The sequence below is a fragment of the Bombus affinis genome, chromosome 17 (genome assembly GCF_024516045.1).
Source record: "Bombus affinis isolate iyBomAffi1 chromosome 17, iyBomAffi1.2, whole genome shotgun sequence".
NCBI classification, from domain to species: Eukaryota; Metazoa; Arthropoda; class Insecta; order Hymenoptera; family Apidae; genus Bombus; species Bombus affinis.
The window spans coordinates 70082-88253 of NC_066360.1; the positions used below are offsets into that span (position 1 = coordinate 70082).

Here is an 18172-nt window from a genome sequence, read left to right on the forward strand (position 1 = left end):
TTAATCCTTTATTTACAAAAATAATTCGTCTATTAGTTTGTTTATAAATTTCATTAACTAAATAAAATAAACCTGAAGAAACTAACCCATGAGAAATTATTATTAATAACCCTCCTAATAAACCAATTTTTGAACCACTAAATATTCCTATAGATATAATTCCTATATGAATTACTGAAGATAAAGCAATGATTAATTTTATATCAAATTGAAATAAACATAATATTCTTAAAATTAATATTCCAAATAAATTGATTATTATTAAATAATAAATTAAATTAACAAATTTATTATTAAAAATTAAAATTAATCGTAATATTCCATATCTTCCTAACTTTAATATTACTGAAGCTAAAATTATTGAACTAAAAAATGAAGCTTCAACATGTGCTTTAATTAATCATCCATGAAATATATATATTGGAATTTTAATTAAAAAAGATATTAATAAATATATAAAATTAAAATAATCAAATATAAAATTCTTAATCTCTAAAAAAAAAAAAATTATTCTACCTCTTCTTTCTAATATTTTAAAAATTAAATACAACATTGGCAAAGAAAATACTAATGTATAAAATATTAAATAAAATGCAGCTAAAATTCGGTCTTCTCTATACCCTCATTCCATAATTATATAAAAAATTAATAATAATCTAGATTCATATATAAAATAAAATATTAATAAATCTATGACTATAAAATTTAATAGCATTAAAAAAAATAAAATTAAATTTAATATTAAACATCCTTTTTTTATTTCATTTAAATTTATAAAAATTATTCCAAAAACTCAAATTATTATTAAAATTAAATAATTTGAATAATTATTATTTCTTAAACCTATAAAAATATTAATTCATTTTATTCATCTAATATTTTTTAAAAAATATATTCCTATCAAAAATATTAAATTTCTTAAAATATAAAAATTAATATAATTTATAAAAAACATTACAGCTAATAAAATTAAAATCTCATTCATTATATTAAATTTAAAAAATTAATTTTTTGATGACCATATTCATAATTTAATCTTACTAATAATGATAATCCTAAAACTCTTTCACATACTGAATAGATTAAATAAATTAAATATAAAAATCCACTATAATCTATTGATAATAAATAAAATAAAATTATTGCAATTAAATACTCTACTCCAATTAAAAATCTTAAAAAATAAATTCAATAATTTAATACAACAATTAATATCAAAAATACTATATTAAAAATTATATAATCTAAAATAAATTTAATATTATATTAAAATTATATATATATATATATATATAAATATAATATTAAACTTCAAAAAAATTTTCTTAAAAATATCTATAATTCCCAAAATTATTATTTTTTATTAAACTATTTTTTGTCAATTAAATATAAATGTTTTATAGTTTTAAAAAAAAACATTAATCTTGTAAATTAAAAATTTAATTATAATATTAATATAACAAAAATTTAATAAAAATTAAAAATGAAAACTTTATTAATTCTTAATTTTATCATATACATAAATTTAAATATTAATATAATACTTATTATTTACTATTTTTATATAAACATTTTTCATTATCCTTTAAAACAATTAATTTGTTTAATTTTTTATATTATTTATATAACATTTAATACTTTAATTATAAAACAAAATTTTTCAATAAATTTATATATTTTAATAATTATCTTTATTAGAGGAATTTTAATTATATTCTATTATTTTATTAGATTAATTAATAAAATAAATAAAAAAAATAATATTTATAAAATATTAATTCTAAATTCATTAATTATACTAATTATAATTTTTCAAATTAATCAAATTAAAATTATTCTAAAACATTTAAATTTTAATTTTCATAAAAATTATAAATTTAAAATTATCAAAAATTTATACTATAAACCAAATAATTTAATTTTATTAATTATTATTATTTTTCTAATTTTAATACTTCTTATTATAACAAAAATTTGTTATATTAAAAATAAAAATTTACGAACAAAAAAATGAAAAAAATAATTTCTATAATTTATAAAACTCATTTATTAAATTTACCATTATCATTTATTAATTTACCAACACCAATCAACATTAATTATTTATGAAATTTTGGTTCAATACTAGGAATATTTTTAATAATTCAAATCATTTCAGGCTTATTTTTATCAATACATTATTGTCCAAATATTAATTTTGCTTTTTATAGAATTTCTAATATTATAAAAGATATAAATTCAGGATGATTAATTCGTTTAATCCATATAAATGGAGCATCATTTTATTTTTTAATTATATATTTACATATTGCACGAAATTTATTCTATTACTCATTTAAATTAATTCAAGTATGATCAATTGGTGTATCAATTTTATTTTTATCAATAGCAACAGCTTTTTTAGGTTATGTTCTACCATGAGGACAAATATCATTTTGAGGTGCTATAGTTATCACAAATCTTATTTCAGCAATTCCATATATTGGTCAATTTACTGTTGAATGAATTTGAGGAGGATTTTCAATTAATAATGATACATTAAATCGATTTTATTCTTTTCATTTTATTTTACCATTTATTATTTTATTAATAGTATTTATTCATTTAATAATTTTACATATTACAGGTTCTTCTAATCCAATTCATTCAAAAATAAATATTTATAAAATTAATTTCCACCCATATTTTACTATTAAAGATATAATTACTATTATTCTTACATTTATAATATTTATATTAATTAATTTACAATTACCTTTTATATTAAGAGATCCTGATAATTTTAAAATAGCAAATCCTATAATTACACCAATTCATATTAAACCTGAATGATATTTTCTATTTGCATATTCAATTTTACGTACAATTCCAAATAAATTAGGGGGTGTAATTATATTATTTATATCAATTTTTATCCTATATATTATCCCTTTAATTAATTCTAATAATTTAAAAAATAATAAATTTTACTTTATTAATAAATTCATATATTGATGATTTATTAATAGTTTTATTATATTAACCTGATTAGGAGGTCAAGTAATTGAATATCCTTATACTAATTTAAATATATTTTTCACTTTAATATACTTCTTATACATAATTATTTCTATATATATAAATAATATATGAGATTTAATTTTAAAAAATTAGTTAATGAACTTGAATAAGTTTATGATTTGAAATCATATTATAGAAATAAAATTTTCTATTAACTTAAAAATTACACTATAACCATATTAACCTTTATTATATTCATATATATATATATATATATATATATATATATATATATTTATAAATTCTAAATTTATTAATTAATTAATTTTATAATAAAAAATATTAATAATAATAATAAATATTTATATTTATTTATTTATATATATATATATATATATATATATATATATATATATTAAATTAATTAAAATCAAAATATACATTTCTAATATTTAAAATAAAGATATTTATAATAATTTATTAATCTTAATAATATAACAATATTTTAAATTTATTAATTTAATATATATATATATATATATATTAAAACTTAATAAACTTAAATTTTATATAATTTTAATTTTTAAATTTCAATTAAATTTATAAAATAAATAAATAATATTATATTTTTATTTATTTATTAATATATAAATATATATATATATATATATATATATAATTAATTTAATATAATTATTTCCTTTATTAAATAAATTAAAAAACAATATATTAAAATTAATACTAATAATTCAAGTCAACATGCTTTTATTAATATATCATATCGAATTCGTGGTAAAACTCCTCGAATTATAATTAAAAAAATTAAATGAAATATAAAAATTAATAAAAAATATAAAGATCAATTATTTAACCCATAAAATATTACAGTTAAAATAATCCTAATAAATATAATATTTATATATTCTGATAAAAAAATTAATACAAATAATCTTCTAAAATATTCAAGATTAAATCCAGAGACTAATTCAGACTCTCCTTCAATTAAATCAAATGGAACTCGATTTAAATCAATTAATACTCTAATCATAAAAATTAAATATAAAGGATATAAAAAAAATATAAAATTAATATTCTTTTGAAATTTTAAAAATCTAAAAAATGAATAATCTTCAATTATTATCATTATAATAAAAAATATTATAAATAATAAAATTTCAAATGAAATTATTTGAGAAACAACACGTAATGATCCTAAAATTGAATAATTACATATTGATACCCAACCAATTATCATAATTGGATAAACTATAAATCTCAAAATTAATATTAAATAAATAATTCTAAAATCAATAAAATAAAATTTATAAATTCATGGATAAATTAACCATAAAATTATTGATAAAAAAAATATAATTATTGGACTATATAAATATCTTAAGTTAATTCTTAAATAAAAAAATTCTTTAGTTAACAATTTTAATGCATCTCTAAATGGTTGAAATAAACCTTTAAATATAATCTTATTAGGGCCTTTTCGTAGCTGTATATATCCTAAAATTTTACGTTCAAATAAAGTTAAAAAAGCTACCCTAATTAAAATTATTAAAATTAATAAAATATAATTTAATAAATTATTTATAATTATTATATATTAAAATATATTTTAATTTATTTAAATTCTAAATTTAATGCACTAAATATGCTAATATAATTATTTTAAATATATTTATTAATTTAAATAATAATTTAATTACAAATTATAGTCCTTTCGTACAAATAATTTATTATATTTTTATAGATAGAAACCAATCTGACTTACGTCGATTTGAACTCAAATCATGTAAGATTTTAAAAGTCGAACAGACTTAATTATTAAATTTCTTCATTTAAAATTTATCTTAATTCAACATCGAGGTCGCAATCATCTTTTTCAATTTGATCTTTAAAAAGGATTAGGTAGATTTTTTAAAATCAATAAAGTACTATAAAAATGTATATATCTATAATTTATAATTTTTATAAAAATAAATAATTTATAAAATTAATGTTAATGTTAAAAATATAAATTATATTTTTTAAAAAAAAAAAAAATATTAAATTTTAAATTTAATTTAATATTAAATAAAATTATTCTTTTTTTTGTTTAAAATTAATAAATAAATTAAATTTAAATTTATATTTTTTTTTGTTTAAAAAATATAATTTATAAATATTTTAAATTAAATAATTAGCTTAATAATTAAAATTTAAGTTTAATAAATATTTTATTTATTTAATTTATATTTAATGTAAATTTGCATATTAAACTTTGATTTTAAAAGAATTAATAATAATTAATAATATAAGAAAATTTTATAATGATTTTTAAATTAATAATATTTTTTTATTAATATAAGATAATTTTATATTAAAAATTTATTTAGGTTAGTGATTAAATTTAATAAATTAATGAAAGTTAAATTTAGAAAAGAAAGATAGTAAAGATTAAAATTAGTGCCAGCAATAGCGGTTAAACTAATTTTGCAAATTAATTTTGTTAATTAATATTAATATAGAATTGGTTAAGTTTAATTAAATTTTTAAATTTTAGGTGAAATTTGATTTATAAATATATTAAATTTAATATTTATATATATATAATAAGATAAATAATTAAACTAGGATTAGATACCCTATTATATAAAATAATGATAATTAATTTATAAATAAATGTTGAATCATTAAAATTAAATTATATGGCGGCTTTTCATTCTTATTAGAGAAATTTGTAGTTTAATTTGATAATCCACGATAAGATTAACTTAAATAAAAAATTTATATATTGTTGTATATTTTAAAATAAAATTTATTATTAATAATATTTAATAAAATAATAATTCAAATCAAAATGTAGTGTATTTAAGAATTTATGAATTATAATAAATTTAATTTTTTGGATAATTTAAATTTTAAAATTAATTTGAAAGAGGATTTAATAGTAAATTTAATAAAATTAATTAAATTGAAATTAGTTTTGAAAAGTGTACAAATTGCCCGTCAATTTCATTTATGGAATAAGTCGTAACATAGTAAAAATATTGGAAAATGTTTTTAGAATAAAATTTTAGTTTAAGCGAAAATATTTCATTTACAATGAAAGGTTTAATTTGTAAGTTAAAATTTTATTTAATTAAATAAATTTAATATTTAAGATTTTGAAAATATTATAATTATTTAAAATTATATAATTTTTATTTGTTTGAGTAATAAATTATGAATAAATATTTAAATTAATAGATAAAGTAATGTAAATGAATTTTTTAAAAATTAAATAAGTAAAATAATTTTTGTACCTTTTGTATCAGGGTTAATTAATATAATTTATAAATTTAATGATCTCGAAAAAAGAAGAGCTAAATATTTAATTATGCTTTTGTGGAATAAAAAGTTAAAATATTTATTTAGAAATTAAATGTTAATCGAATTTTTTTATATCTAGTTTTTTTTGAAATAAGTTTAATTTATATATAAAGAATATAAAAAATTATATTTTAAAAATTTTTATATTTTTATATAAAAAATTTATGGGATAATCTATAAATTTATAATATATAATTTTATTATTTAATATTAATAATGTTAATTTAATAATGATTTTTATTAATAAGTATTTAATAATTTAATAATTTAAAATTTTAAAGATTTAAAGTATTAAAATTATATTAATAGATGAAATATATATTTTTTAAAAAAAAATAATTTTTAATTTAATTAAATTAAATATAATGATTGAATTAGTAATTAATAAATAATATATAAATTTAAAATTTAAGTTATAAATAATATTTAATATATATATATATATATATATAAGGAATTCAGCAAGTTAATTATATCCACCTGTTTATCAAAAACATGGCTTATTGAATAATAATTTTAAGTCAATTCTGCCCAATGATAAAAATTTAATGGCTGCAGTATAAATAACTGTACAAAGGTAGCATAATCAATTGTTTTTTAATTGAGGACTGGAATGAAAGAGTTAATGAGATATATACTGTCTCATATATATTTAATTAATTTAAATTTTTAGTTAAAATGCTAAGATTTATTTATGGGACGATAAGACCCTATAGAATTTGATATTAATATGTTGATTATAATTTAATTATTAAATATTAATATTTTATTGGGAGGATAAATAAATTTATTAAACTTTATTTTAAATATTAACTTTGATTAAAGAATAATATTTTTTGATCTTTTAATAAAAATTAAAAGAATAAATTACCTTAGGGATAACAGCGTAATGTCTTTTTAAAGATCAAATTGAAAAAGATGATTGCGACCTCGATGTTGAATTAAGATAAATTTTAAATGAAGAAATTTAATAATTAAGTCTGTTCGACTTTTAAAATCTTACATGATTTGAGTTCAAATCGACGTAAGTCAGATTGGTTTCTATCTATAAAAATATAATAAATTATTTGTACGAAAGGACTATAATTTGTAATTAAATTATTATTTAAATTAATAAATATATTTAAAATAATTATATTAGCATATTTAGTGCATTAAATTTAGAATTTAAATAAATTAAAATATATTTTAATATATAATAATTATAAATAATTTATTAAATTATATTTTATTAATTTTAATAATTTTAATTAGGGTAGCTTTTTTAACTTTATTTGAACGTAAAATTTTAGGATATATACAGCTACGAAAAGGCCCTAATAAGATTATATTTAAAGGTTTATTTCAACCATTTAGAGATGCATTAAAATTGTTAACTAAAGAATTTTTTTATTTAAGAATTAATTTAAGATATTTATATAGTCCAATAATTATATTTTTTTTATCAATAATTTTATGGTTAATTTATCCTTGAATTTATAAATTTTATTTTATTGATTTTAGAATTATTTATTTAATATTAATTTTGAGATTTATAGTTTATCCAATTATGATAATTGGTTGGGTATCAATATGTAATTATTCAATTTTAGGATCATTACGTGTTGTTTCTCAAATAATTTCATTTGAAATTTTATTATTTATAATATTTTTTATTATAATGATAATAATTGAAGATTATTCATTTTTTAGATTTTTAAAATTTCAAAAGAATATTAATTTTATATTTTTTTTATATCCTTTATATTTAATTTTTATGATTAGAGTATTAATTGATTTAAATCGAGTTCCATTTGATTTAATTGAAGGAGAGTCTGAATTAGTCTCTGGATTTAATCTTGAATATTTTAGAAGATTATTTGTATTAATTTTTTTATCAGAATATATAAATATTATATTTATTAGGATTATTTTAACTGTAATATTTTATGGGTTAAATAATTGATCTTTATATTTTTTATTAATTTTTATATTTCATTTAATTTTTTTAATTATAATTCGAGGAGTTTTACCACGAATTCGATATGATATATTAATAAAAGCATGTTGACTTGAATTATTAGTATTAGTTTTGATATATTGTTTTTTAATTTATTTAATAAAGGAAATAATTATATTAAATTAATTATATATATATATATATATATATATTTATATATTAATAAATAAATAAAAATATAATATTATTTATTTATTTTATAAATTTAATTGAAATTTAAAAATTAAAATTATATAAAATTTAAGTTTATTAAGTTTTAATATATATATATATATATATATATTAAATTAATAAATTTAAAATATTGTTATATTATTAAGATTAATAAATTATTATAAATATTTTTATTTTAAATATTAGAAATGTATATTTTGATTTTAATTAATTTAATATATATATATATATATATATATATATATATATATTATAAATAAATAAATAAATATAAATATTTATTATTATTATTAATATTTTTATTATAAAATTAATTAATTAATAAATTTAGAATTTATAAATATATATATATATATATATATATATGAATATAATAAAGGTTAATATGGTTATAGTGTAATTTTTTAAGTTAATAGAAAATTTTATTTCTATAATATGATTTCAAATCATAAACTTATTCAAGTTCATTAACTAATTTTTTAAAATTAAATCTCATATATTATTTATATATATAGAAATAATTATGTATAAGAAGTATATTAAAGTGAAAAATATATTTAAATTAGTATAAGGATATTCAATTACTTGACCTCCTAATCAGGTTAATATAATAAAAATATTAATAAATCATCAATATATGAATTTATTAATAAAGTAAAATTTATTATTTTTTAAATTATTAGAATTAATTAAAGGGATAATATATAGGATAAAAATTGATATAAATAATATAATTACACCTCCTAATTTATTTGGAATTGTACGTAAAATTGAATATGCAAATAGAAAATATCATTCAGGTTTAATATGAATTGGTGTAATTATAGGATTTGCTATTTTAAAATTATCAGGATCTCTTAATATAAAAGGTAATTGTAAATTAATTAATATAAATATTATAAATGTAAGAATAATAGTAATTATATCTTTAATAGTAAAATATGGGTGGAAATTAATTTTATAAATATTTATTTTTGAATGAATTGGATTAGAAGAACCTGTAATATGTAAAATTATTAAATGAATAAATACTATTAATAAAATAATAAATGGTAAAATAAAATGAAAAGAGTAAAATCGATTTAATGTATCATTATTAATTGAAAATCCTCCTCAAATTCATTCAACAGTAAATTGACCAATATATGGAATTGCTGAAATAAGATTTGTGATAACTATAGCACCTCAAAATGATATTTGTCCTCATGGTAGAACATAACCTAAAAAAGCTGTTGCTATTGATAAAAATAAAATTGATACACCAATTGATCATACTTGAATTAATTTAAATGAGTAATAGAATAAATTTCGTGCAATATGTAAATATATAATTAAAAAATAAAATGATGCTCCATTTATATGAATTAAACGAATTAATCATCCTGAATTTATATCTTTTATAATATTAGAAATTCTATAAAAAGCAAAATTAATATTTGGACAATAATGTATTGATAAAAATAAGCCTGAAATGATTTGAATTATTAAAAATATTCCTAGTCTTGAACCAAAATTTCATAAATAATTAATGTTGATTGGTGTTGGTAAATTAATAAATGATAATGGTAAGTTTAATAAATGAGTTTTATAAATTATAGAAATTATTTTTTTCATTTTTTTGTTCGTAAATTTTTATTTTTAATATAATAAATTTTTGTTATAATAAGAAGTATTAAAATTAGAAAAATAATAATAATTAATAAAATTAAATTATTTGGTTTATAGTATAAATTTTTGATAATTTTAAATTTATAATTTTTATGAAAATTAAAATTTAAATGTTTTAGAATAATTTTAATTTGATTAATTTGAAAAATTATAATTAATATAATTAATGAATTTAGAATTAATATTTTATAAATATTATTTTTTTTATTTATTTTATTAATTAATCTAATAAAATAAGAGAATATAATTAAAATTCCTCTAATAAAGATAATTATTAAAATATATAAATTTATTGAAAAATTTTGTTTTATAATTAAAGTATTAAATGTTATATAAATAATATAAAAAATTAAACAAATTAATTGTTTTAAAGGATAATGAAAAATGTTTATATAAAAATAGTAAATAATAAGTATTAAATTAATATTTAAATTTATGTATATGATAAAATTAAGAATTAATAAAGTTTTCATTTTTAATTTTTATTAAATTTTTTGTTATATTAATATTATAATTAAATTTTTAATTTACAAGATTAATGTTTTTTTTTTAAAACTATAAAACATTTATATTTAATTGACAAAAAATAGTTTAATAAAAAAATAATAATTTTGGGAATTATAGATATTTTTAAGAAAATTTTTTTGAAGTTTAATATTATATTTATATATATATATATATATATATATATAATTTTAATATAATATTAAATTTATTTTAGATTATATAATTTTTAATATAGTATTTTTGATATTAATTGTTGTATTAAATTATTGAATTTATTTTTTAAGATTTTTAATTGGAGTAGAGTATTTAATTGCAATAATTTTATTTTATTTATTATCAATAGATTATAGTGGATTTTTATATTTAATTTATTTAATCTATTCAGTATGTGAAAGAGTTTTAGGATTATCATTATTAGTAAGATTAAATTATGAATATGGTCATCAAAAAATTAATTTTTTAAATTTAATATAATGAATGAGATTTTAATTTTATTAGCTGTAATGTTTTTTATAAATTATATTAATTTTTATATTTTAAGAAATTTAATATTTTTGATAGGATTATATTTTTTAAAAAATATTAGATGAATAAAATGAATTAATATTTTTATAGGTTTAAGAAATAATAATTATTCAAATTATTTAATTTTAATAATAATTTGAGTTTTTGGAATAATTTTTATAAATTTAAATGAAATAAAAAAAGGATGTTTAATATTAAATTTAATTTTATTTTTTTTAATGCTATTAAATTTTATAGTCATAGATTTATTAATATTTTATTTTATATATGAATCTAGATTATTATTAATTTTTTATATAATTATGGAATGAGGGTATAGAGAAGACCGAATTTTAGCTGCATTTTATTTAATATTTTATACATTAGTATTTTCTTTACCAATGTTGTATTTAATTTTTAAAATATTAGAAAGAAGAGGTAGAATAATTTTTTTTTTTTTAGAGATTAAGAATTTTATATTTGATTATTTTAATTTTATATATTTATTAATATCTTTTTTAATTAAAATTCCAATATCTATATTTCATGGATGATTAATTAAAGCACATGTTGAAGCTTCATTTTTTAGTTCAATAATTTTAGCTTCAGTAATATTAAAGTTAGGAAGATATGGAATATTACGATTAATTTTAATTTTTAATAATAAATTTGTTAATTTAATTTATTATTTAATAATAATCAATTTATTTGGAATATTAATTTTAAGAATATTATGTTTATTTCAATTTGATATAAAATTAATCATTGCTTTATCTTCAGTAATTCATATAGGAATTATATCTATAGGAATATTTAGTGGTTCAAAAATTGGTTTATTAGGAGGGTTATTAATAATAATTTCTCATGGGTTAGTTTCTTCAGGTTTATTTTATTTAGTTAATGAAATTTATAAACAAACTAATAGACGAATTATTTTTGTAAATAAAGGATTAATTAATTTAATACCTTCAATATCAATAATATGATTTATAATATGTGTTTATAATTCAGGAGCCCCAATTTCTTTAAATATAGTAAGTGAAATTTTTTTATTAATAAGATTAATTATATGATATAAATATTTATTTATATTTTTATTTTTTTATTGTTTATTTAGATTTATTTATTCAATTTATTTATATAGATTTATTCAGTTTGGAAAAATTTATAATTTTAATTTTAATTTAATAAATAGGGGTTTAATAAATTATTTAACTTTAATTTTACATTTATTACCATTAAATTTAATTATTTTAGATTTATTAATTTAATTTATTTAAATAGTTTAATTTTAAAAAATATTGAATTGTGGTTTCAAAGATGTATGATAGTATTTTAAGTTATTTTAAAAATAATTGTTTTTAGAATTACTTTAATTTTAATAAGTTTAATATTTATATTTTTAAGATTTTATGTCTTATTAGTTAATAAATTATTTATTTATGAATGAATAATTTATAATTTAAATTCAATAAAAATGAATTTAATTTTAATAATTAGATTCAAATTATTAATGTTTTTGTTTTTAGTTATATTAATTTGTTCAGTAATTTTATTATATAGGGTAAGTTATATAAATTTAAATAATAAATATTTAATTAAACGTTTTTATTATTTGATAATGTTATTTTTAATATCAATAATTTTTTTAATTTTAAGTCCTAATATATTAACTTTATTATTAGGATGAGATGGGTTAGGTTTAATTTCTTATTGTTTAATTATTTATTATCAAAAGAATTTAGCTTTTAATTCAGGAATAATTACTGTGATTTTAAATCGTTTAGGAGATTCAAGATTATTAATAATTATTTCTTTTATAATAATTTTTGGTAGATGAAATTTAATTTTATATAATATAAATTTATTAATTTTATTAATATTTTTAATAATAGTATTTAGGAAAAGTGCACAATTAATATTTATAATTTGATTGCCTGCTGCAATAATAGCTCCTACTCCTGTTTCTTCTTTAGTTCATTCATCAACATTAGTAACTGCTGGAATTTATTTATTAATTAATTATGATATATTAATTGATTTAAAATATAAGGAGTATATTTTAATAGTTTCAAGAATAACAATATTTATATCAGGTGTGATAGCAAATTTTGAAATAGATTTTAAAAAGATTATTGCTTTATCAACATTAAGTCAGTTAGGATTTATAATAAGAATTTTTTCTTTAGGAATAGTAAATTTAACATTTTTACATTTATTTATTCATGCTTTTTTTAAATCTATAATATTTATATGTGTAGGTAGTTATATTCATTATATAAGAGGAATTCAAAATTTTCGTTTTTATTTTGGAATATATTATGTATATCCAATAAAAGGTTTATTAATAATATTTTCATTATTTATATTGTGTGGATTTCCTTTTTTAGTTGGATATTTTTCTAAAGATTTAATTATTGAGTATTATTTTTTAAATATAATAAGAATTTTTAGATTATTAAATTTAATTATTGGTACAATTTTTACTGTATCATATTCTTTTCGTTTAATAAATATTTTAATAATAAATTATTTTATAATAAATTTAATTTATTTTGATGAAGATAGAATTATAATAACACATATAATATTTATTTTATTAATTATATTATTTATTAGAAAATTTATTTATAATTTTTTTTTTTTTTTATTGGAGTTAATTTGTTTTATATTTTTAAATATTTTGTTTTTAAAATAATATTATTAGGGATTTTATTTTCATTATTAATATTTAATATAAATTTTTTAAATAAATTTGTTATATTAATTAAAAGTTTTTTTATAATGGATTTTTTTTATAAATTTATTTTAAATTATTTATTTTATTGATTAGTTTTTTATGAGATTTATTTTGAAAAAGGAGTAATTGAAAAATTTACAGGAAAGATTATATATTTTTTTTGTAATTTATTTGAAATAAATTATATATTAAAAATTTTTTATATATTATTAATATATATTTATTTAATAGTATTAATTTTATTAAATTAATTAATTATATATATATATATATATATATATATATTTATAATAAATAAATTTAAAAATTTAAAAATAATTTAAAATAATAAATTTAAATAAATTTATTAATTTAAAAAAAAAATAGTAAATGAATTTAATTAATATTTAAATAGGTTATATATTAGAGCATAATATTGAAAATATTAAGGAAATTATTAAATTTTTAAATATATATATATATATATATTATGAATAGAAATAATGATAATTTAATATCTAGATTAAAGTTAGAAGCTTTATTAATTTATTTCTATTTATAATTAATTATTTTTTTACTAATAATTTTATATTGAAAGTATAATGTTTTTATAAACTATATAAATTAAATTAGAATAATATAATTCAATAATTTTATTAACAATAAAATGCCTCTTTTTGGCTTTAATTTAAAATTATTTAATATATATATATATATATATATATATATATATATATATATATATATATATATATAAGAAGTAATAATATTACTTTTAATTTCGACTTAAATATAGATTTTTAAAAAAATCCTTATATATATATATATATATATATATATTTAATATATTCAATTTAAATAATTACAAAATCATTCTATAATTAATGAAAAAATTAATATTAAGAAAAAAAAAGTTATTATAATAAATATATATAAGTAATTTAGGGTTTTAATAAATGAAATTAAAGGTATTAATAAAATAATTTCAATATCGAAAATTATAAATGTTAATGAAATTAAATAAAATGGAAGTGAGAATGGTAAATTTATTTTTGTAATAGGGTTAAATCCACATTCATATGGAAGATTTTTTTCAAAATTAATTTTTTTAATTATTGATAAAAATTTATTTAAGAATAAAATAATTAAAATAATAATTAAATTTAATAAATAAAAAATTATAATATTAATTAAATATATTAAGTTATTTTAAATTTTTTAATTGGAAATTAATTGTAATAATTATACTATATATTTATTTAATTTATTAATAAAAATTAAATATAAGAAGATTTAATTTATTAAGATATAATAAAATATATAAATAAATAATCAAATTACATCAACAGAATGTCAATATCAAATTGAGAATTCAAAATTAATATGATGAATTGATGAAAAGTGGTTTTTACATATTCGAATAAAAGAATATAATAACATTAAAGTTCCAATAAGAACATGAATTCCATGAAATCCTGTTGATAAATAAAAAATTGATCCAAAGATTCTATCATTAATACAAAAAAATGAATTATAATATTCAAATATTTGTATAAAATTAAAATAAAATCCTAAAATAATTGTAAATATTAAATTTAAAATACTTGATTTTGATTTATTATTTAATAAGTAATAATGTCTTAATGTAACAGTAAATCCTGATGTAATTAAAATAATAGAGTTTAATAAAGGAATTTCAAATGGATTAAAAAATTTAATTACAGAAGGAGGTCAAGAAAAATTAATTTCGATTGAAGGAGAAATTGAATTATGAAAGAAAGTTCAAAAAAATGAAATAAAAAAAAATAATTCAGAAATAATAAATATAATTATTCTAAATTTTATTATTGAAATAATTAATAATGAATGTATTCCTTGAAATGTTCTTTCTCGAATAATATCTCGAAATCACATTAGAGAAACTAAAATTAATATAATTAAGTTTATAATTATTAATATTAAATTATTTGAATAAATTCATAAAATTGTTCTTAATATCAAGTTTATTAAATTTATAGATGAAATAAGAGGTCAAGGACTAATAGTTACTATATGAAATGGAAAATTTTTTTTCATTTAATTTGATTCTGAGAAATATAATGTTAATAAAATTGAAAATACATAAGCTTGAATTAAAGCTATAGAAATTTCTAAAGTTAATAATATATTTTGAATAATTAATGAAATTGGGGATAATAGAAAAAAATTTATTATAAAATTTCTTAATAAAATTAAAATTAAATGACCTGAAATTAAATTTGCCGATAATCGAATAGATAAGGTCCAAGGTCGAATTATTAATCTAATTAATTCAATAATTACTATAAAATTTATTAAAAATTTTGGTGAATTTAATGGAACTAAATGTCTTAAAGTTTTAATAGGAAAATTAATAATTGAATAGATTATAAATCTTATTCATAAAGATAAAGATATTGATAAATTAAATAATAGATGCCTAGTTGATGTAAAAATATAAGGAATTAATCTAAATAAATTTAATAATATAATATAGATTATAATTCTTAAAAATATAATAATATTTATAATATATTTATTTGATATAATTATTTTGTATTCATTAAATAGATATTTAATAAATAATTTAAAAATTATTATAATTCGTGATGGAATTAGTCAATATATATTAGGAAAAATAATAATTGGTATAAATATAAAAATTCAGTTTAATTGAAAATAATTATTAATTGATGGATCAAAAGTTTCAAATAAATTTATCATAATCATTTTCATTTTTTATAAATAATTTTTTTTTTTAAATTTTTAATTTTAAAATTTAATATTATAGAATTTAATAAAATTATAATTGAAATTAAACAAATTATGCATATTAAAAAAATAATTAATCAATTAATAGGTATTATTTGTGGAATTCATTAGAAGTAAATTTTAATTACTATAATTGATTTAAAAGATCAATTCTTAATTTCAGACATCTAATGGAAGAAAAATAATAAATTAAATTATTAATTTTAGAATGACAATCTAATGTTATAAATTAACTAATTTTTCATAATATTTTTTTTTTAATTCAATTTGAAAATAATTCATAAGAAGTTCTTTCTAATATAATTGGTATAAAACTATGATTTATTCCACAAATTTCTGAACATTGACCAAAATAAATTCCAGGACGAATACAAAATAAATTTAATTGATTAATTCGTCCAGGGATTGCGTCAACTTTAATTCCTAACGATGGAATAGTTCATGAGTGAATTACATCTATTGAAGATACAATTATTCGTATTGAAATTTTAAATGGAATAATTAATCGATTATCTGTTTCTAATAGTCGAAATTGATTTATAGATTCATAATTTAATATATATGAATCAAATTCATAATTATTAAATTCTGGATATTCATAGGATCAGTATCATTGGTGACCAATTGATTTAATTGAAAAATAAGGATTTATAATTTCATCAATATAATATAAAATTTTTAAAGATGGAAAACAGATAATTATTAAAATAATTATAGGTGTTAAAGTTCAAATAATCTCAATAGTATGATTTTTTAAAAGATTAAGATTTAAAAAATTATTTAATGAAAAATCTATAATAAAAAATATTGTTAAAGTAATAATTATTATTATTATTATTATAGTTAAATTATGAAATGAAATAAGATTATCAGAGTAAAAAGAATTTGAATCTTGAAATAAAAATATATTTCATGTAGAAATTATTAATAAATTAATTAGATTTATTTGAATTTTAAATTCAGTTCAAAATATATTGATTTATTAAAATATTAATATTAATAAAAGAAAAAAATTGTCTTTATAGTTGAATTTTAAGTTCAAAGCACTAATCTGCCATATTAATTGTAAATATTAAATTATTATTATTATTTAAATAAATTATTTATTGAAAATATTTTTAATTTTATTTTTTGAAATTAATGGAATTTCTAATAATGAGTGATCATAAGGTGGATAATTATTTAATCATTCAAGTGATGATTGATTAAATTTAAATAAAATTAATCGTTTAGAAATTAATCTTTCAAAAATAATAAAAATTAAAAGTAATAATCTATTTATTGAAATTATTGCTCCAATTGAAGAGATTAAATTTCAACAATAATATGAATCTGGATAATCTGAATATCGTCGAGGTATAGATATTAGCCCAAGAAAATGTTGAGGAAAAAATGTTATATTAACACCAATAAATATTATAACAAATTGAATTTTTAATCATTTTTGATTT

At 13.7% G+C, this 18172-nt stretch overlaps 1 protein-coding gene and 1 pseudogene across 1 annotated transcript; both read right to left on the reverse strand.

Annotated features, from left to right (window-relative positions):
* Nucleotides 1-15531: 15531 nt before the first annotated feature.
* On the reverse strand, nucleotides 15532-16819 carry LOC126926095 (ATP synthase subunit a-like). The gene is given in 1 exon segment (XM_050742225.1): nucleotides 15532-16819. A coding segment is annotated over 1 exon segment (678 nt). The 5' UTR covers nucleotides 16686-16819; the 3' UTR covers nucleotides 15532-16007.
* A 139-nt stretch (nucleotides 16820-16958) lies between these two features.
* On the reverse strand, nucleotides 16959-17637 carry LOC126926100 (cytochrome c oxidase subunit 2-like; annotated as a pseudogene).
* Nucleotides 17638-18172: the final 535 nt, after the last annotated feature.